This window comes from Colletotrichum costaricense (assembly GCF_030867565.1).
Source record: "Colletotrichum costaricense strain IMI 309622 chromosome Unknown Scaffold_9.1, whole genome shotgun sequence".
Classification (NCBI taxonomy): Eukaryota; Fungi; Ascomycota; class Sordariomycetes; order Glomerellales; family Glomerellaceae; genus Colletotrichum; species Colletotrichum costaricense.
This window is the reverse complement of record NW_026848238.1, coordinates 982,226-1,003,595: the sequence shown is the minus strand read 5'-3', so window position 1 is coordinate 1,003,595 and position 21,370 is coordinate 982,226. Positions and strand designations below refer to the sequence as shown.

Genomic DNA, 21,370 nt, shown 5'->3' with positions numbered 1-21,370 from the left:
AAGTCGCTTACCAAGTAGATGGCTTTTTGGGGGCTGTCATCCCATCATTCGCTACCGCTACTGGCGGCCGGGTGGGACCCGGAGGGGCCTTGAGTCTTGACGTGAACTATTCCGGGGCACCGGCGCGCCGGCCGGCATCAAAAAAGAGCCTTGCCAGCACACGTTTTCTTAGCGACTCCTGATTCGGAACTCATCTCGGTCCAATAAGGGGCCTCGTTTTCGCAACAGCTTGGTATTTGGCTGACAATTAACAGTATTTTGTTTATGACCAATGACTCGGCACTATCGTTACTCTCCCGCTGTCGTTCATGCGTTACCGATTGGACCCCGGATCGGCCAGGCACAATCTGGAACTTAATGTCGGTGCTAAGACGATGGATCTCCACCCAACCCACCATCAATGTCAAACAGTCCATTCTATTTCCAACCGACGAACCGGCCCCTAGACGTTTGAATTTACCTCTCACAGGCACAACACCAAAAATGGATGTTCCTGGCGCCGCAGGTCGAGACTGAGTTATCCGCGCGCGCCAAGGTGATACTCACGGGGATTGAATCGGACGCAACGCTGCGCTTAACTTGCCGTGACTGACTGACAGCTCACTCTGCACGCGACAACCTGGTAGAGAGGCCTAGGTTCTGTGGTTCGTCGTCGGTGATTTATCCTGTTTGTCATATTCTCCGTTAAAGTTTGGCAAGGATGGAAGGTTCGGCTGCAGCTTTTTTGGACCTACAACTACTGTGCACACTTTACTCAAGACTTGAATAGCTTGCTGACCTCATGCGAACCAAGTAGATTGTTAACTAAGATGTTTCCTGTGTCTATTTTGACTGTTGGGCGATGCTGTGATAGTGTAAACTATTTCAGAACTTACACTCGCCACGTGCACTCCGTCAAGCAATGTCCGGAGGTTCGCGCATATAGGCTTTTGCTCGGCCAACCATACTTTGCTTGAACTTTGTCCTTAATTTCCATATAGATAGCCAACCTTCATCACTTTTCTCATGGCACCGGTTGAGTACACGCAGTAGCAAGCTCGGTTTACCTTTCAAATGCTTAATTCGTGGTGATTTCTGGATCTTGGCGATCGGCAATTGGAACTCTTCAATCTTCCTCCCATCCATGGGAGAGACTTGCGCTGATCTCGCTCCAGCGCCAGCCATAGATCGCCGTGGCCGGTGCACTTTATGAGAATTCGTCTTCAATACCGTTTTTCCACGGTCGAATGACTTTTCCCCGCAGAAAGCTTGCACATCAATAGGCGGCTCGTATCTCCAGATTATCATATATTCTTCCCTATCAAAACCATAGCATGTCGCTGCCAGTAACCTTCCCATGTTCGGTCTCTTGGAAGGCTAATTTACTGAAGCAAGGTTTCTGGAGTACATCCTGCCGGTGTTCAAGGCCTCTGCAAGTCCATGTCGCCTCTCCAGCGCCATCCTTCACGCAGAACCGCGGCAACCCCTTCACAAACAAAAAGCGTCAAGAAAAGGTAAATACCAAGGGAAAGGACAGCTACAAGCTTGCAGAATGCCCCCGGATTTTCATGCAGATTTGACCTTTTCGTGGTTGATAATAGCAGCGGTAGGTTCAAAAGGATGTTACAAGAGGAGCTTCGGCCGTCGGGTAGCTTTAGTCCCGATTGTGCTGGCCATGGCGAGTCGATTATCTCTTTGTATGGTAATCAGTGATATGTACGAAGAGTCTCTGTACAAGACAAAGTCTTATGTATGTAGTCAGCCCGTGTGACTCCGAATTGCGCGGCAGCATTTTTAGAGTTTCTCAATGCCGCTATATATTGCCGTCATCGCCGGACTCGCGTTATGTGCCGGTCTTGTCGTATCCGTGCTATATCTTGGCTCTGTCTTTCGCCGCACTCCTCGAGATCATCTCTCCATCGTAGACATTGTGTCGTGGTCCTCGACCAATCGGCTTTTACATCATAAAGCAAACAGCAGTAAAGTTGACGGCTCAAAACATGACGATCCTTTGAATATCGATGTTCATGGAGAGAGAGGCAAGAGATAGTATACAGTATGCCACATGGACTGGAGTTGCAACTGAAGCAGCATCATCATGGTTATGCTAAGGTTTCCGGTCAGGAGTACTACGCATTTGGCATCACAGAAGAAATGCCTGAAAGTTGCAAGAAGTGCGATCAACTAGACTTGCACGCAGGTTATAGTTGAAACGGCAAAAAACTGAGGATGCTGGACTTCCCATAATGCTTGGCATCGTCATGCGTAATCGGGTCAAGGCGTTTCATAGACTCTGAACAGAATCCGAGAACACAAAGGTAACGGTTGACGATAAGATTGTGCACAAACAGCTTGGAGATGAGGCTGAACAGGCTGATTGGTATTTTTCAAGGGCATGATGTGGTGCAATCACATCAAGAGGGAGTGATCTCGTTCAAGTGTGGGGAAAGTAACATGAATGGTCTTCGACTCATGATACGATCGCGTGGAGAAAGTATGTCTTTTCTCAGTCTACTCAAATTAAATGCATTCAGAGAGATTGGCGACTTCATTTGGAGCTGTGCTTATGTTTTTATCTATGAAGTAAGGTAGTGATCTTGAATTACTCACATGTAGTGCAAGCGGGACAGGGAAAGCGACGCCATGAATGATACGATGGGGCGATCTACAATGTAGAGGTAGTTGTTACACGTAGACGCTCAAAACAGATCGCCCCTCTAGCTCAGGTTGTATGGTCCAGGCGAGTCTGCATATTGAACTTGGTGGTTGATGAGTTAAGGACTGCTCTGAGGAAACTAGGGGAAATCCGTATGTTGCTTTGACAAAATCTTTCTCACCTCACAGGTCGTCGCTCTTGATTGTGAAGATCGTCTCAACAATGCCCACAAGCCGGGCTCAGAGCAACGAGTAATATTTGCAGGCTGCTAGCTTCTTCACAATCAAAAAGTGCGAAGTACTTTATGTAGTGGCTAAGCTGCACCCCCAAGCACGAATAGCCAATAACGATTCGATATCCAACTGAGGGTGGCAGAAGACAGCGAAGTGCATAAGCCAACCGACCCAGCCACTGCCAATCTAGCACAGGCTGCACATGTCGGGAGCCTGCTGATGAACCCCATTGTCTCAATCTTGAGGCGGAGCAGATGATGGTGCGAGGGCTGAGAATCAGGCTCTCTGGTCCGCCACCCCGTCCCCTATTTATTTCCTGTGCTACCCGCGTGATTGCTTGCCTGCTCATCAGAAAGTATCGCGTAGCAATCCGGAAACGCGCTACATCATTGATAACATGGCGGAAGGCGCTGCTGCTTTCGCCATCGCCGGCAACGTCCTACAATTCGTGGAATTTGCGACCAAGTTTGGGAACAAATGCCGCGAGATCCATCGTGCGGGCGGGAGCGCGCCTGGTGACTTGCAGAGTCTTCGTTATCTTGTGGAAAGCCAACAGGCTGCTTTGGAGCGGCTGCAAATCCCCGAATCTGAACGGTCACTGCTGTTACTACAGCACCCAGAGGTCACAGAGGTTGCAAACGCATGCACCAGACACTTTGCAGAAATCAAAAACTCCCTGGATCGAATCGGCATAACAGATAATAAGACAGCGCGCGGTGTTGTTGTCAACGCATTTAAGGCAACATGGAATCGGGACAAGATTGAGAGTTTGAGGAGCGAGGTTGCGTCTTTGAACCAGAATTTGAACACCGCACTCCTGAACTCACTGAGGTACGATAAACGCCATGTCCTCATGATGCCCCAAATATATCCATTCTTCCCTCATGATATTCGCCTCTTCAAGAGTGGACTTCGAGCTATTTTCTGACGCTAACTGCATCTTCCCAGGGACTACGCGACGAAGTCAGAAGGGCAACAAATTGCCATTCTCGAGAGGCTTGACATCATCCAAGAGGAAAGCACCGGGGCCTTCAAAAGCACCTCGCTCAATGAAGGCGAGGACACTGCATGGTATGCACCAGGCGATGCGGTTATCGCTTTTATCGTTCGTTCTCTCGACGCTGAACCAGAAGAGCGACAAAAGAGCGCAGTGGAGTTGCGACGTGGAGTGCTTCAGCGAATCCATTTGACAACAGCCAGTGTGAACTACGACGGAGACGGAGACCGTCCACCAATCACCTTATCTCGTAATCGAGAAATGCGACTTCGGGCTGTATTTTTGGCAAGCTTCGCTTACAAGGTCATGGATGATCGGCACTCGAGAATCATTGAAGCCCACCAAGAGACGTTCCGCTGGATATTTGAGCACCCTTCAGCAGGTTCCGAAAAGTGGTCAAACTTCAAAGATTGGCTCAAGTCCGATAGTAAGCTTTATTGGATCACAGGGAAAGCCGGTTCAGGCAAGTCTACCCTGATGAAGTTCATCTGTAGTCCGGTATCGGAATACCATTCTCAAAATACGACGGATACTCCCGTTTCACGTGGTGCTCGGTTCGAGCGATGCCGCAACGATTTAATGGAGTGGGCTGGAAGCCGACCCCTGATCATCGCATCTTTCTACTTTTGGGCATCTGGAAATGAGCTGGAAGCGTCGCCTAAAGGCCTCTACATGTCGCTTATCTTCCAAATCCTTCAACATTGCCCTGAGATCATACCTCGAGTGGCGCCTGTCACTTGGGAAGCAATGTCTCTATTCAATGAAAAGCCCTCCCGTCTGACAGAGGCCGAACTGGAAGCAATGATAAGACTTGTGGTCACAGAAGCCCAGAAAGAACGAAACCTCTGTCTTTTCATTGACGGGCTCGATGAGTTTTCTGGAGACCTGGAGAAACTCATCGCGTTGATCGAGGTCTTCTTACAATGCCCCAATGTCAAGGTGTGCGTTTCTAGTCGCCCATGGGTTGTCTTTGAGGAAGCCTTCCAGCATAGGCCTAGTTTGAAGCTCGAAGACTTGACTTACAATGACATCAGAAAGTTCATTGCGAAGAGATTCTCTGAGGAAGAAGGGTTTAGGCGATTATCTATAAGGGAACCTGAGTACGCCGAACAATTAGAAGACAACATCGCTACCAAAGCGGTCGGGGTTTTCCTATGGGTTAGTCTTGTCGTCAAATCTCTTCTGTCCGGAATGGAAAATGACGACAGAGTCTCCGACATGCAAAGAAGACTCGATCTACTTCCCCCGGAGTTGGAAAACCTCTACAACGCGATTCTGAACTCCCTAGATCCATTCTACTTCCAGCATGCAGCACAATACTTCCGACTCTTGGAAGCTTGGAAAATATCGCCTCCCGTTATTCTCTTCGGCTTTGCAGATGAAGAAATTGAGAACCTGACCAAACTACCGATTCGGGAGTACTCAAAGGCTGAGCTGCGCGAGCGAACCGAGACAATGAGGCGTAGAATCAACAGTCGTTGTCTAGGACTCCTTGAGGTGGCGGTGCCGCCATCTTCAAGCTATGGATCGGTACAATATCTCCATAAAACTGTCAGGGACTTCACTCTCCGCCCAAAGGTCAATACGAAGATTAGAGACGCAACGTCAGGTTTTGACTGCCATATCCGCATGTGCTTTGCATATTTGTTGGGATTTCAGAATAGCCGGATTGAAGACAGGAATGAATCTCTCCAAGACGACAAATACCTGGAATTGTTGAAGGAGCACAGACTTCAGGCCATGAGAGTCTTCGTCTCACGCTGTTTGAAAGCAGCCTCGGAAGTTAAGCCAGAGAACGTGCAGATTATGATCAACTTGCTCGACTCTCTGTGTGAAGCATCTACACGAGTGTTCGGCAGCGACGAAGTCGTTCGCGCAAATTTCTTACGTTCGGTCAAAGACACAGACTTTCCTTTGAACGAGAAACATGAAAATGCCAAGGGATCTAGCTTCCTATCACTTACGGTACGGCTCGGAGTAAGGGAATATGTCAAGAACAAGATGCACTTTGGATGCCTCGAACCTCGCCTTTCTGAGGAGCCCATTGACAGCTTCGGCAGGTTCAAATTATCGCGAATCAAAAATCTCCTGCGTGGCTCCAAGAGCAGAAACACGATTTATCCGTCAACCGATGAACATCACTTGCACTGGCCTCTCCTTATGGATGCATTGTACAGAAATTCGATCAGCGAGATCAGATTGGACATGGTCAGGCTTTGCCTGGAAAACGGAGCGGACCCTAACTTTCAGCTCCGGAGTGACGGCTCGACCATTTGGTCACGTTGGGTCGACCGCTTGCTCATCGCCGGATATGGGAGCGAAAATCAAACACGAGCAAAGAATCTGGAAATTTTGAGGCCATATTGGCCAATCACGAAATTACTATCAGATCATGGTGCCACATTAACACTACGGTCTATTACAAAATCAAGCGCTGACCCTTCATATGGGAAACTTCTGTACGAGATTGTGTCAAGGCGAGAGGTATGATACCCCAACCAAACCATGCCAATATACTACAGTAAATAGGTACTCAACCTAACACGACTTCGTACAGATCTTTAGTGGATATCACAGAGAGAATACTGGCGTTTCTTGAAATTGAATCGCGGTAGAAATAGGCGGAAGGCGTGAAGAGGGCAGTTCCATGGCCCTTAATCAATCCACATAGCACCTCACGTGGGTTCTCAGGTTGCAAATGCGGTAGAGATGAAAACAATGTTTGATATAATGTATGAAAATGTACAATGTAGGGACTGTTTCACCTTCAATGGGATACACGTCAAAAATCAAGAATATGGTGGCTTTCTTCTGAGTTCAACCACTCACATCCAGATTCCTGAGCAACCTGATAGAGCCCTATGCTTCCTGCTGTGAAGTACAAGGTCTTCGTCGATACCGGTATATCACCATCTATGAGCGGGTAATCTATGAAGTAGCTAAATAATCATCTGTTGTCTTCGGTCAACACAGATATGGCTCTAAGAATGGCAGCTTTGTCAGTACAGATCCTATTAGAACCCGATTCCTCGTTGTTACTTAGCCCTAGCAATTAGAGGCATGATAGGCGGTCTACCCTTCCGCGTGATCTTTCCTTTGATTCTGAATACCATGTTTTCAATCGAAAGCTAAGTACATACTATCATCAAATGACCAAAAAATGGTGATGAGGCTAGCAATAGACCGTAGACCCCCCACGCCACCCAAACCCACCTCATCCGAACATGCTCCACATCCAACCTCCGTGACCCGATCCCCACCACCAACGATCTCGGCCCGGTCCGAACTTCAGTCGGGACCCACCCACATCCGTAAACCAGGAAAAACAGTCTCATCCCAAAGACCTGCTCCATCAAGATACCATCTGACATCCGGATGTCCTCTCAGTCTACCCGGAATCAATCCCTGACCCGTTGCCATAAATAGCATCCCATCCCCTCACTGTCCGCCAGAAAAACGAATGATTCTCCGTCATCCCAAAAGCCACCGCCCGGCGCCCGGAGCATGGCGTCCCGGCAATGCATATGTCCGTCCCCATTGCCACATCACGCCCGCATATCCCCTCCCTCTTCCCTCTCTCTTTCTTGGGCTCGGATTCAGCCTCGTCTGTATCGGTCATTTTTACACTTGACATCTGTCATGTTTTCTCCACCATGCCTACCCGTACCCAAACCCTCAGCTCAGCTCCGACGACCAAAGCCAAGATCCCCCCATCCCCGTCCGCCACGTACCGTTCCGACGTTGAAACCTGACTGATCACATTTCGCAATCCCGCCGGAAGATAACTAAGAGTAAGAAACAGAGACATCCATCCATCCCGCTCGCTTCTCACCTCCAAACCCTCCGCACGGCGAGCTGCTTCCATCCTAATCCCCTCCTCTTGCCGGGAGCCATCTCATCCAAGCGATCTACCTATCTTTGCCATCATGTTTCATCAGCCGCAGATGACCCTACCAACACAAGCCATTAACGCCTCCCGAATTCTGCTCTCGCCTGCACCTACCCTATGCAAACAGGCCCAGGCCTGTCAAACCCCAAAGAAGTTCATATCGACCTTATCCTGCGGACGATTTGGCCGCATATCAAGTACCTAAAGTGGCCAACTCCACCAACCGCCGGAGCCAGACTCCGTCACTCCTGCCCGGTTGATTGGGACACGCTGAACTCCCGCCGAACTTGAAGCTGCGCCACCATAGTCAACACATCTAAGGAACATATCAAAGAGACAAGCGCAACAGCCGGGCCGAGTATCTACCTTACGTACCTCACCTGGAAGAAGGAGACAGCAAAAGTGCAAAAAGAGGCAACCCGCAGCATAATCTGCAAAGAGCCGCCTTCACAAAGGTACCCCTCATACCTCCATCAGCCACCCTATCCTCCCCGAACCAACCCCATCTCACATCCAAAGCCGAACATCAAAGTATCTCTCCATCTCCAACACATCCAGCCTCCCACGTTCTTTCCAGCGAGAGTCGCGGCGACCTGCATCTGAAACACGTGGCGTCAAACGCCCACAACCCTCTCCCACTACAGCCCAGCCCAGCCCAGACCGAATCCAGTCCCCCCCCCCAGAGCCGCCTCAACATACCTCACGTGTCCCCGGTCTCCATCTCCGATGCATTCACAGCCGTTGCAAGTCTGCACGTCTGCAACATGGTAATCTATCCATCCCTCGCCATGCAATGCACGACGCGCACCTGTCATCGGCAGATGCAAGAAACCAATCCCTTCTCCCAATAAACCCAAGCACACGCCAAAAGCCGACAGCTGCTGAGCGATACCGATAAGTAGTAGACACCAATAATACATACCACTCGTCGTCCATGTAGTACTCGCGCGGGGGAGTCGGCAGGACTAGTAGGCTACATGTACCTTAGCTACCTCCCCCGGGCGATGGGCCGTTTGCCGCGGGGTAGTCAGGCCCCGGCGATCGACAGCGTTACATCCGTCGCGATCGCGACGCGCTGGACAGAGGTACGAAGCGAAGGGTCGGGTTGTAGCTCAGAGGAGGGGAGGGGAGACGTCGTGGTTCCCCAACATGCCCAGCGGCTGATGAAATGCGACAAGCTAACTTCTCCGCTCTACGAGGCACACCACGTTGAGCTTCATACGAGGCATACATCACAAAGATGGTGTGAATCAAGGCACGAACACGAGCGCGAGAGCTTGGGATGAATGCCAGGTATTCAAGTAGGTTTATTTTCGGCCACCATGTGATGGCAGTCTATCCACCACCCAACACCAGTAGCTCACAGCTCAAGGCTGGAGGCTTGAAACTGCGACCAAAGACGGTCGCAGCAGGGCTCGCCAATGTGGCAGAGTCCAAATCAAAGAAACAAGTCTGTACAAGATGGCTGGGCTCGGTCCTACCGTAGCGCCGAGCTTTACGCCTGTGAAACGCCCAAGTAAATCCAACTAAACAGGCTGCCACTTTATCCCGTGGGCCTAGGTCTGCAACTCCGGTGCGGTTTCCCCCCAAGTCTAAGGTTTTTCTCCCTCTTTTTGAACACTCCTTCCGGTGGCTCCATATGTTTCTCCCGTAAGAAAGAAAGTATCTACAGGCCTTGCAGCGCCGCCATGGGCGCTTGCTATTTTAAACAATAAGAGTACTAGATAATAAACATAAACAATAAGATTTGTGGTGGTTGACACCAGAAAGGAGACACAGTAAAAGGAAAAGTTGGTTCGTAAGATGTCGTAAGACGTGGCCTGGTCGAGGCGTGGTGGTAAAATGAGCGACGATAGTCGGGTATCCTGTGTGAAGAATGTAATCGAAAGAGAAAAAAAAGATGTTGATGTTCGATGTGAGCCACACGCTATCATCGTCGTTGCTTCAGGGTCGTTAATCGTAACAAGAGATATTTTAGCCGCTAAATCCGTGTTCGAAGTGACGACGGAAATAAAATATGTGGAGGGGCGGTGTCTGACTAAAGGCTGCATTCATTATCTGCGAATGCCAACCTTCTCGGCCAGGTTGCGCCAGAAACGGCCTCCCTTGCGCTCCTCGCTCCTGGAGCGAATCATTTTCGTGTCGCGCTCCATAGGCCCGACAATGTCTTCATCACCGCGCTCGGGGAACTTGCCCTCGGCATCAATAAGTCGAGGAATCGCGGTGGGTAAGCCGTCTTCGAGGCGGCGCCATTGCATACTGGCAAAGGCATCGTCTTGGGTAGGTCTGCGCAGTATGGCAGAGCCGCCACTGCTGGCGCGGACGCGACCACGACTGCGGCTGCGGGAGCTTCCTGGGCGTTGGCTGCTTGACTTGTTGGCAGCCTCAATGCGATCCATCGTCTGCTCGTGGAAGGCTCGCCAATTCTTCTCAGTCTCGGCCCATTTTGCCTCAGTGAGCGCATAGATCTTGGAAGTCTCGCTATAGTTTTCGCCGGTTCGCACAAGGTGCTTTGTGTAGCTGACCCGAGCGGCTTCCCAATCGGCTCGTAAGAGCCGGAGAGTCTCCATGTCAGCCTCCACCGGTTGGTAAGGCTGCGGAGTAATGGTGAAGTTGGCATGCCCAAGGCGGTCCGACCACTCATCGTGGTCCTGTACAATAGAAGGGAACCCAATTGGTAGCTCTTGGCTCGATTGAACGTGGCGGAAAGAAGACACTGACGGCTTCGCGCTAAGCGAGGGCGTAGAAATCTGAGCCATCGGCTGAGGGGAGGGGATTTCCAATGAAAGCGTTGACGGATCCACGCTGGGAGATTGAAGAGGACTGGGATGAGAGACTTCTGTCGGTGGGCTGTTCATCAAGAGGGGAGGAAGCAGAGGGGTTGCGGCGAGGGCTCTGTCACGCTCGATGCTTTCTCTCTCGTTGTTGGCCTTTTCAATATCGATGGGAGCCGGAGAGTCCACACTTTCGCTGCTCTCCCAAAAGGAAGTGGCGGGAGTAGGGACCGAGTATTCGTTGAGCCTGTCGAGTATCTGCCGTGTAGGGCCAGACAAGGAGGAAGACCGACTTGATGATGCCGCGCGAGAAATAGGATGAGCGTTCTCAAACGTCAGCTCGGTGGTAGGCGAAGCAGTCAACTGTGCTCGCTTTGTAGACTTCCAGCGCGAGAGATGTGGGAATCGTGACCCCAAACGTGTAGCCAGGCCGGAGAAGGGGGATTCGGTTCCACTCCTCTTTCTACCCAACGTGGATGTAAAATCGCCATCACTGGAAAATCCAAGGTCATAGTCGATATCAAAGCCTGCAGGGTACACGCTGTTGAGCGTCTCTGAGCTCTCGTGGTGGATGCAAGGCTCGTCACCTATTTGGGCATGTTAGTTTCGAACGAGTTATCAGAAGCAAAATTTGACTCACACAAGCAGTTGTACAAGTCGAACGGCTCGGCCAAGATGGTGCTTTCGTCGAGTTCGTCTCGCTCCAACGGTTCCTCTTGCACATCAGGAAGTGGCCTTTTGGAGGACTTTGTGTGGATAGTTGATGTTGGCGATGATGGGCTTTCATTGACGCAGGTGGGCGGGAGGTCAAGTGAGGAAGATGAGCTAGAGTAGCGCAAATGCCCTCTTGCTGAGAAGGTAGGTGTGACGGGTGATGCAACGTCGGAAGACGAGGAATTCGTCGTATAGTAAACGTACTGTCGGTCCATTTCGCCTTCTGGGAATTCGGGCTGTTGCTCTTCGAATTTGCGACGCTCTTCGACAAGCTGGGGTAGCAGCAATGGCTTCAACCTGGGAGACATGATGTCTGCCCGAAAAGTTTGGAGTATTTAGCAACGTTGAAGACGATGCTGTGCGGTTACTATTGCGTCAGATGTCGAAGTTGGATGTTCGGAGGTTTGTATCGCTTAGTTGTATTCTGACGGGCGCGGTGGGGTAGCCAGACGTTGGGTTGAACAGGGAGATGCTGCTGCGGTGATGATGAGATGAAGCAATTGTGTTGTGCCAGGTACTCTTATCCGATGTCATTCCAGGTACACATGCATTTAGTATCCTATGTGAAGTCGTGTAAGGTTGCCGTTTTTGTCGCGAGGTGGGTGTGTTGGGGTTTGGACTGGTGTAAGTACTCTTTGGGGTGTACTTGGTCGTTGTCGACGCCACTCAGATGGTTCCTATCAGCCGGATCTTCCCACTCCACATTCTCGTGATTCTGTACTGGCTGCTTATGTTGTCTCTCTTTCCCCCAGCCGACAACAGCGACGTGGCGTTGTGCTGTTTCGAACTCTTTTTTTTTCTCCCCTCGGAGGCGGTGATGGTTGTCGTGACTGAGTGAGTGATGGCAGTGTAGAAGCGCTGTGCAAATGCCCTGGTTTTCTCCAATGAAGTCAAATCTGATGTTTGAGCCGGCCGTTTGTCAAGGGCGGTAAGTCGTCCCACGTGTACGAAACTGGTGCAGGGTACCTCGGCCTGTCTGGCGGTGGTTGGGCGTGAGTGTGCTGGTACTGGGGGTCCAACAGGAATTTGGTTATGCGTGCGTTGTTGTTTCCCCGGTGCAGATGCCTCCTCTTCCAATCAAATGGGCTTGACGATGGACCCAATGCGACACTTGACTTGATAGCTCCGGGTCTTGCTGCTGCAGGGCGCACACGTGAGGGGATGACAGCGTCGTTGAAGGGTCGCGGGGAATGGGGGTTCGTAACGCAAAGGCCTAGACGTGAGGTGAGGCGGTCGTCGATATATGAGGCCGTGGAGGTGTTGCTGGGTTAGACAACGGAAGAAGTCTAGAGTCTAAGAGGGGATCGAACGACTGGCGACGGGTGCTAGCTTATGGTTTGCGACGAGCGACTATGCGTCTGCGGGAGAAGAGATGACGGACGAAAAACAAGTCGAGACAAGACCAGACCAGACGGCGATGGGTTCCCAGCCAGGTGATATTTCCCACAAGGAGGGTGGGAGAAGAAAATGTTTGGACAGGACAGACGGGTGGCAGTCGGCAAGAAAGACAAGGTAGAGAGGCAAGGCAGGGTTCGATGTGGGCGGCGGTACGTACATACAGCGTAGGACTGTGTAGGCGTGGGTCCGGACGGAGAGGGGGTGTGTGCGAGCTTTTTACAGCGACGGCGACGAAGAAAGACGAAGAATGGGAAGACTTTGAAGACACCGAGCGAACTGCGTGGGCAAAGTGGGCGAGGGAAGTGGAGACGAGGTACCCAGAAGGAGCAATCGGAGCGGGGGGTGTGAGGAAAAATGACCGGGGGGTATGGAAGACGGTGGCCGGGAGCTAGGATGGAAAGGCTTGGTGGGAAACTCAAGCTTACCTTCCTTGTCTTAGCTAAAAACCCAACCTAAGATCCAAGCTAACTTTTCTGTGTGCTTACCTCTTGTGTTTTTCTTTGGAGGGCAGGAGGGTAACTGGAGTCGGGAGGAGAAGGGGAAGGGGGGAAAAACACAACATTGGATACCTGAGGGCGGTACGTACTTATTCTCAACCTGCCCGGACTGAATGGGAAACCTGCAACATAAGGTACACTGATTGGGAAGGAAGGTAGAGAGAGGGAAGGATACGTACCTATCTCCCAGAGCCTTTCCTTCCTTGCGTTCTGGGCCTTCTTACCCTGATCCCGGCCGAAAGAGGAGGTACCTAAATACGTAGGTACATGGAAGCATGGTGAGGTCAGGGCAAGGAAGGGAAGGAACGAACTGGTGCCATGTGCGATGGATGGGAGGAAGGAAGGAAGAGTCTCGGAAGGAAGGCCAGACTAGGTAGACCTTCTTGCATTGTCTTCCATCCTCTCCTTCCGTGTAATTCCAGAGTCCATAGCTGGACTTGATGACGGAGAGAAGGAGGGACCCATTGTCTACCTTTCGATTAGTAGGCAACTCCCATTAAGTCAGTCGAGAATGGCAGGAGCGAGGTCGGTTAACGAGGTCGACAAAGAGCAGGAACGGAGGAGGGGAGGTACGTCCTATTGGTTTAGTCATTTTAGCTGCAACTCTGATGGGAGTCATCGTTGCACACTTTTTTTTCCCTCCATCCCCCGGCCAAACCCCACGATGTACGGCGGATACTCCAACTCCGCCATTTTACACAACTCATGATCAAGACACTGGCAATTTTCTACGGACACCGACTGAGAATAGGCTTTCGCTTCTCTTGCATCTTGCCTCTGCCCCCCGAGACGGGTCTGCGGGACGGGGATGCACGGAAACTGCTGCAACAGGGCGCCTCTGTCGTTTCGTGCTATTCTTTCTTTTCTTGTCTTCCTTTGTCTCTCTTTTCTGACTCTCTCGGCAGGGCCAACCCCCGTCTCTTTCAAAGTCACCTCCCACATGGTCAAGCCTCGAGGCAAAAGAAGAAAACAAGGACCCTTTCTGTTAGGAATCCGCCTTCCAGTTCTCTCTGTCAACAACAAGCTCGCCCGCAGCCCAACTATGGAGTACATACGCAGTGCCTACCCAGCGACCCGTTCTACGCCAGATACAGCTTAACCTCATCCCCTGGTCCGTGTGTCGCCTTCGACTGCCTAGGCGCAATGCCCCCAGGCTCAGTGTGGAGGAGGAGAGTGGATGAGCTCCCTCAAGCGTCTCCATGTCATTTTCTCTGCCTCTCTGCCTCCGCCTCTGCTACTGGGTCGATTGGTTCACGCGGCGGTCAGAGATCTCTGCCTCAAAGACGGCCCAAGCCTTTCGGGATTCAGGGTTCTGCGCTGTGCCCTATACCGGAGCCACGCTCTCATGTTGCATGTTCGTTTGCGGCTTACGGCTTGCCCTCGGTTTTTCGACGTTGGGGAGGGGCCTCACTTGGAATGGGGAACTTACATCTCCGTACTGTTTCCAGTGTAGGTAAACGGAGTATTGAAAGGCTTTTTCAACGAGTTTTCCAATGACTACAACAGAACTATCGGATGGAGTCATGCTCTGATGGCACCAGTCGTCCGTCTACGCCGGTGAGACCTGCCACGGCTGATTCCCATCCGATATTCAAGACACCGGCGATATTGAGCAAGACAGTACGGCTGACGTGACTCTCGTGTTTCCACGGTAGTTGGTTTAGTCCACTGCCTAGAGAGACTGAACCTGACTCTGCGACGAGAGGGAGGCGGTTCTCAAACCACTTAAGCTGCGTCACTGCCATGCCAACGGCACGGCAGAACGTGGTGCGCAAAGCTAGCTTACTAGCCTTTGCAAAGGTAGTTCATCGGGGTTTTGTGGTGTTGTCAGTCCACCAATCCACAATACCATTGGTGACATTCTGCTGACGCCAAAGATACGTGTCTTAGACTCCAAAGTTTTCAACTACCTGTTCTGTCATTACCATGGGCAATTTACGCTGCCCATTGCCTAATGGCATCCTTCGTACTTACCAGGTGCAGTACAGAAGCAGGATGGTGCCATTGGCGAGGGTTTCGCATCTTTTCCCGGGCTATTCTACAGCCAACTCTTATGCAGTGGACGTCACAGAGCAGACCTTGCAGCAGCCAACCGTCAGTCAACTTCCCAGTATCCATACGGAGTACTTCGGCCTTCCTCTGCAATATTTGCAGCCTCCGTACAACAGTTGAGCGGCTGCCAGTCCATCGACAACAACGTTGCTGCAGCGGAGCGACGGACACCAATGGACATTCGCCAGTCGATGGCTGAACAGACAGGGAGTGGGGCAGGGTTCAGGGCTTCTCCCCCCCCCCCCCCCCATCTTCTGCCCGCCAAACCTGGCTTTCACGTTCTTCATTGCTGGGAATGTTGGAGCCTCAATGCTCGTCATTGGGTTGACTTTGAGGCATCTAGCTGTAGCCTGTAAGTTTTCGGTCACCGACACAGTGAGTTAATGGCTACTGATCTCATTCCTCCAGGCTTTCCTCAACACCTCTTTCGTTGCCCCCTCTTCTACTCTCACGGTCCGCATTTCATCGTCCGGCAGATATCACAACAGCTCGAACCATGGGTACGTATCAAACCTCTTCTCTGCATCCACCTGCTGTCGGTGACGACATGCCTCCTTGCCGCTTCGGCCTAGGGGCCGCCGTCTTTTTTGCCCTGCTTTGGCACCGCCTCTGTTGTTCCGAGAACACTAATCCTGATTCTGTTTCGTTTCCTTCGCCATCAGGGATCATAGCTCGGCCTCCTCCCCTCCCCTCCCCTTGTCTGTGAGTTTGGCCAGGGTACCAGGTCCCGGTCCAACGTTTTCCTCTGCTTTGACCGGGGCTACAGGAATGGTCAAGCGTCCTTGCACAATGTCCCCTCACCCCTGGTACGGGTTGTGCTCCCCGTTGGCCGGAGGAGGGCTCGCGGGAGACGTTTGCGACTTGCCAGCCACTGACAGGAGGATGGGTCATGGCCAACATGCACCGCGGTTGAACCAAAGAGATGCCCACCATTTCACGGCATGCTCTGCTGGGACAAGTATCCGTACGTTCTGGGCCTTCTCATTCTCTCCACCCAGGCGGATCCTGCTTTGCCGATTTTGGGTCCGGCTCCAAGAGCTCGGTGGACCTGACACTGACAGTTGACGAGGACACTTTAGCATGGCTCCGGCGGATCTGCATAACTCGGCTGGATTCGTTCCCTCCATTATGCATGCACAATGATCTAGCTATTACGAGGTCGACCGCCACAGTCGCAATTATCCCGACGACCAGTTGCCGACCGGTTCCGCCCTTCAACGTCAGTCACTTCGAGACCTATTCTCCCAGTGTACTCGCCAGCAAGCCGATGATTCTCTGAGGTACACGAACAAGGTACGGATATCACTCAAAACTATGTCGTCCAAAGGTTCGGGCAAAGGGACGAGACCGTGAGCCCGGAGCAGCATCTCGACTCGATTGTGTATGGTACCCCAATCTCAAGTTCTTTGGTGCGCAAACCGTTCGATGCCCAAGTCGACCAAATCATTTGTCCCCATAGCCCTCAGCAGTCCTCGCTGCAGGTATAGTTTACCCGATTGGCTCTTCCACATTGGCCATCTCTGCCGCAGTGTTCTCCAAGATTTCTTTTCGCTCGCTTGGAGGTCGATTGTCGAGTTGTTCCCAGCTTTTCGGTCGCTTGATTGGGTTCGTTGTCCACAGGGGCCAGGGCTCGATGAACTTCCCCCAATTGGGAGGTTCGTGACTCCACTGCGCAGCGACCAAGAGCTCAGTATGGATACAGCACTGAAGCCCCGGAAACGGCGGACCTCGGGGCACAACAAAGGGTAACGTGGATAAGATTTGCTAGTGCTTGTCACCAAGTATGGTCTAGGGCATGTGGCCCATTGGGTACCCATCAGTGCAGTCATCGACTCTTTAGCAACGCCGGACATTGTGGTGCGATATTCCATCATGGACAAAAACTATAGAGGTCGGCTTGTCAAAATCAAGGACTGCCAATATGCCAGTATCTCGACCCCATACTGTATACGCTCTTCTGGACGAGCATCGCAGACGGCAAAGCTTTTGGAGGATCCCAGCGGCCCCTCAATCCGTTTTCGGCATATCAAGTCCCTTCCCCAGTCACGACTCACGATTCACCCGCCTTTCGTTAGGTTGCCTTCGTCTCCTCCTTGCGAGCGGGTATGTTCCAGGTCGGCGGGTAACGCAACGCTGTGGCGCGGGGAGCGATGTGGCTTCCTCCTTCCTGCTAAGGAATAGTGACCAGCCCCCAGAAGATGGGTGCTGATGGAATGGCATGGAACGATCCGATGGAATTTGGGGGCCGCCTCTCTGGGCAACGCCGGAGCAGTCGCAGCTAAGCCGTGATGCAAGAGTCAGGTTGCCCACGACATGGGCTTGGGCCAAGCAACAATCTTGGGCGGAGGATACGATTTTTGCGAGTTCACGAAGCTGCGAAGAGCCAGCTTCGTGGTCGTTAAAAGAACATCTACTGTGTAGACCTCATCAACCTGTATGCACTTCCATACCGGTTGCCATGACTAAGACTACCCTCAAGGCCTTCAGATTGCGAAAGGTCTTGCGTACTCGGAAGCTTTGAGCATAGGTACCTCAAACCCAACCTCAGGCTCTAGCTTCCAAGAAGCCTGTGCCATTCTACGCAGTACATACGCAGTAAACAGTGCAGCCCACAGCGGAGACCAACTGACAAGTTGACATGGACCTGATCGACGGGTGAGAATCTCGATGAATTGCCAGGACCTGAGCGAGGAATGACGATTGTCGAGCAGGGCCAAGGAAGACCTAGACTCCAGCTTCTGGTGGTCCACAACGGCGCAATTGGCGAATGACGTGCTGCGCCCTGGTCCGATATTACAACGTCCTCTTAATGCCAGGGCTATCCATCGCAACTTCACGAGGCCTGCGAAAGTCCCATATGGATTTACGGGATACCGAGGGTCGAAACTATCCGTGGACAGGTCATAGCAGCGACTGTCACTACGATAGTTTCCTGTTATCACGACACGGGCAGAACCCCACTCAGGTCAATGCACCACAACAAACAGTCGAACTCACGCCCATGGGCTGCCTAGGTAAACACTGTTTGCTTTGTAGTGGTTGTCATAACAGAGCAGCCACACATCTACGAATACGCACGGGACATCAGGAGACGAAAGCTGAACTGCGACAAGGGGATGCTTTTCGATACGCGGGGCGGTATCTTGTCCATTCATCCGGCGAGGCATATCAGGTTGCTGAAGCTCTTCCCATTCCGATGCAGCGCCATGGTCACCGTGGGCTTGGCTCCTTCAAGCGCTGAGTATTGTTGGTCGAGAATTGTCCTCATCAGCACTTGCTGGTCTTCCAAGTTCCGACCCCGCAAAATCTAGCCCCATCAGTTTGCTGCCTGGAAATTCGATCTCAATGACAAATGCAACTTGTTTCTTAAGGAGGAAAAAAAAAAAAGGCTGGGGAATGTGGACGTCTTCTCCGGGAGCCGCCAACGTATCAACGCTGCTGCCCAGCTGAAGCCGCAAAGAGAAGCGCGTTGCGAGTTGCCAGGCTCCCTCTTTGACTTGATTCAGCCAGCACCTCGTGTCCGTTGGCCATATTGCCTGCCAAGCGTCGCTGCTACAGGGAGACTCGATGGCGCGAGACCATTGTCGCAAGTTCAGAATATTGTAGCGAAACGCTGGCAGCCTCACTCAGGGCAACGAAGCGCCTCCTTTGAGGCTGGCGGGATGGATGGAACTTGGTGAATGACTCTGCTTCTATCAGGCGGATTTCTGGATCTTGGCCAGTCAAGCCCTTGGCGCCCATCTTGTCGTACGCACGCCTGCTACAGGGGCGGGGTAGAACGAACGTCCTCTCCCTGTCTTTCGCCGCTAGATACAGTACTGCCCCGAAGTCCCGGAAGCGCCTCGACCGGTATGCCAGTTCGCCTGGGCAACGGACATGGGCAAGCCATGTTCCCGGAGTCGCGCGATCATCTCCTTTTACCTCGCCTCATTGGGATGTGTCAAAGCAAGCATTTGTTGACTCGCAGCTTGTCGATCCCTTCCAGTTCCTGGCTGAACGACGAGTACACACCTAATCGAATACTCCGTGGACGGCTACCTACACGTACTGGTTTGAGGCTCCCGACGGCTCCAAGATTCAACAAGCAGCTTGGGAAAAGGCGGGCCGGCTTTGAGTTCGCCGTATCGACGAGGCTTAATTTGAATCAGCTTGCCGGCATCACGGTCACATCGTGCTTTCATCATGGCCAGACTCATCCAGCATCGAGAGTCATTTTGCACCCACCACTTTCCGCGTTTTCATGAACAGAAGCATGTTCTTCTTGGACATCGACATCTCAGCCCTCTCTTTGACAGCTGCACCCTGCTCCGAATTGGCACTGCCCCCGTCAGCGCTGCATGTGTTGTCTTAAGGAAAGGAATGCTACGGGTACAGCCCCCTAGCATCACACTGCGACCTTGGAGCAAAGATCACGACGCGGAGCCCCTCTCAAGTCTCAACTCGCAGGTCTGAGCTCCGATACCACGTGTGTCCGGCATTATCCACCAACATTCTGAACAAGGATCCTCCACTTTGGCCAACTTCTAAATTTTGAATTTTCAGCAACGACTCGAATGCAACCTCGTTTTCTGGCCGCCCCATCATTGCTTCTTCTCGGATAATGGCACCACATGCGGCTTCCAGCATCGTCATCTACCTTGGAAGCAAACTCTGTTCCACGTCTCGCAAAGATATCGAGGTCTAGGGGCCAGTCTCACTATCAGGTGGCTCCACGGATGACAACGCTGGTCGGCTCGTCCTTCCTATCCTGCCTCCCGTCTTGTTACTCCCGTCTCAAGGATAGATGCCACTGCACCGGCACAACATCAAAGCCGTATGGCACAAGGGCGGGCCACTGCGAAGCTTAGACAAGAGCACAGTTATCCCTAAGAATCGCCAATGCATTCGTAACGTCTCACTATTCCGACAGACTCTTCCCCTCGCTGTGCGGAGAGAGCTCCCACATCTCTCTCGCCTGGCTCAGCGCGTTAACGGCCGTAATATCCAGCCGTCACTGAGAAGTTGGCTGATAACCGCGAGAACTCGCAACGAAACTTCTTCTTCTCCTCCGGTCTGCGCAATTTCTCGCCATGACCTTCTTGCCTAAATGTCCATCTCTACAAACGAAGTCTTCCTACCTTACGTAGCAATATGTCTCATACTCGCTATCCACCTGGCTTCGGTGCCGCCCGAAAATGTTTCCAGTCGTTAACTGAAGGGATGTGGCTTCTGAGTATGCCGGCCGACCTGCATACACAGTATACGGCGGGTTTGGCGAGAGCTCCTCCCGGCACGAGAAAACTTTTTACCATCCACAGTGCCGTAGCACATCGGATGCTTTCGTCTCTCGAATCACTTCATCTAGGCCTGCCGGTGGAATCTCAAGGTGGGGCTACAGATCCTTCCTTGCTGCAGCGGAACAGGCTTGCTCGCTTATTGCATGCTCGACACTTTTGCCTGGTACCTCTGACTTGACCTAACACCGTCCGTACATACGCCGCTGAGCTCAAGCCCTAGTTCACTCAGCAAACGGCGTGGTTCGCGAAGAGGGACACCGGCCAGCCCCGGTGGAACCAGATAGGGACATGGCACGCCCAACCATTGCCTCCTTAAGATCTGACGACATCTTGTTAGCTAATCGATCTAATGAGATGTGATTATATCATAATCACGATGGATGGAGTTCTCTTGTGCGGGCCAGGGAGCCTATTCTGCTATTTCCGTTGGCTCTCGTCCCTTTTGCCTGTCATTGGGCAAAATGTGTAGCGAAGGCGAGAGCTTTCACTCCAACGGTCTTCGGTCTTCGGTCTACCTGTTCGCCCCTCTCGAAGCCGGCAAGCGGCGCAAATCCCGTGGGCGCTTGCCCCAATAGTCCTCGAGGCTGCGCCGTCGACCGGAGACGGGCCAGCCTCGAGAAATTTGGGGCCGGTCAGAACCTGGCAGACCGAGGCACCTGGGGTTCGACACCCTCATGAGAGCACAGCCATTGATTGTACCCAAAGCTTGCATCTACTACACCTAACTGGTGCAGCCGTGTCTAGTGTACGGAAGAGGGTGTGCAGCGTCACAATCTCTGCAGTCTGCACGCACTTGTTGAGTCGATATTCTCAAGCCCGCCGGTGCGGTACCTGGATTGGAGATGAGGTTTTTTCCCCCTTGGTCTTGCGTCCCTTGCATTAGTCGTGCCCTGATGGAGGGTTGG

General features: G+C 52.1%; 5 protein-coding genes across 5 annotated transcripts; 3 read left to right on the top strand and 2 right to left on the bottom strand.

The window, feature by feature from the left end:
• Positions 1-3,265: 3,265 nt before the first annotated feature.
• On the top strand, positions 3,266-6,355 carry CCOS01_09179 (uncharacterized protein; the record flags this gene model as incomplete). Its single annotated transcript, XM_060457339.1, has 2 exons — positions 3,266-3,699; positions 3,817-6,355. The coding sequence occupies 2 exons, from the start codon at positions 3,266-3,268 to the stop codon at positions 6,353-6,355; spliced, it is 2,973 nt and encodes a 990-aa protein (XP_060312039.1).
• Positions 6,356-9,808: 3,453 nt separating this feature from the next.
• On the bottom strand, positions 9,809-11,550 carry CCOS01_09178 (uncharacterized protein; the record flags this gene model as incomplete). The annotated part of the gene is made up of 2 exons (XM_060457338.1): positions 9,809-11,115; positions 11,169-11,550. 2 exons carry the CDS (start codon positions 11,548-11,550, stop codon positions 9,809-9,811), a joined length of 1,689 nt encoding a protein of 562 aa, XP_060312038.1.
• A 2,195-nt stretch (positions 11,551-13,745) lies between these two features.
• Positions 13,746-14,634, top strand: CCOS01_09177 (uncharacterized protein; the record flags this gene model as incomplete). The annotated part of the gene is made up of 2 exons (XM_060457337.1): positions 13,746-13,981; positions 14,043-14,634. 2 exons carry the CDS (start codon positions 13,746-13,748, stop codon positions 14,632-14,634), a joined length of 828 nt encoding a protein of 275 aa, XP_060312037.1.
• Positions 14,635-15,091: 457 nt separating this feature from the next.
• On the top strand, positions 15,092-15,388 carry CCOS01_09176 (uncharacterized protein; the record flags this gene model as incomplete). Its single annotated transcript, XM_060457336.1, has 1 exon — positions 15,092-15,388. The coding sequence occupies one exon, from the start codon at positions 15,092-15,094 to the stop codon at positions 15,386-15,388; it is 297 nt and encodes a 98-aa protein (XP_060312036.1).
• Positions 15,389-18,618: 3,230 nt separating this feature from the next.
• CCOS01_09175 (uncharacterized protein) lies at positions 18,619-18,930 on the bottom strand (the record flags this gene model as incomplete). The annotated part of the gene is made up of 2 exons (XM_060457335.1): positions 18,619-18,679; positions 18,746-18,930. The coding sequence occupies 2 exons, from the start codon at positions 18,928-18,930 to the stop codon at positions 18,619-18,621; spliced, it is 246 nt and encodes an 81-aa protein (XP_060312035.1).
• Positions 18,931-21,370: the final 2,440 nt, after the last annotated feature.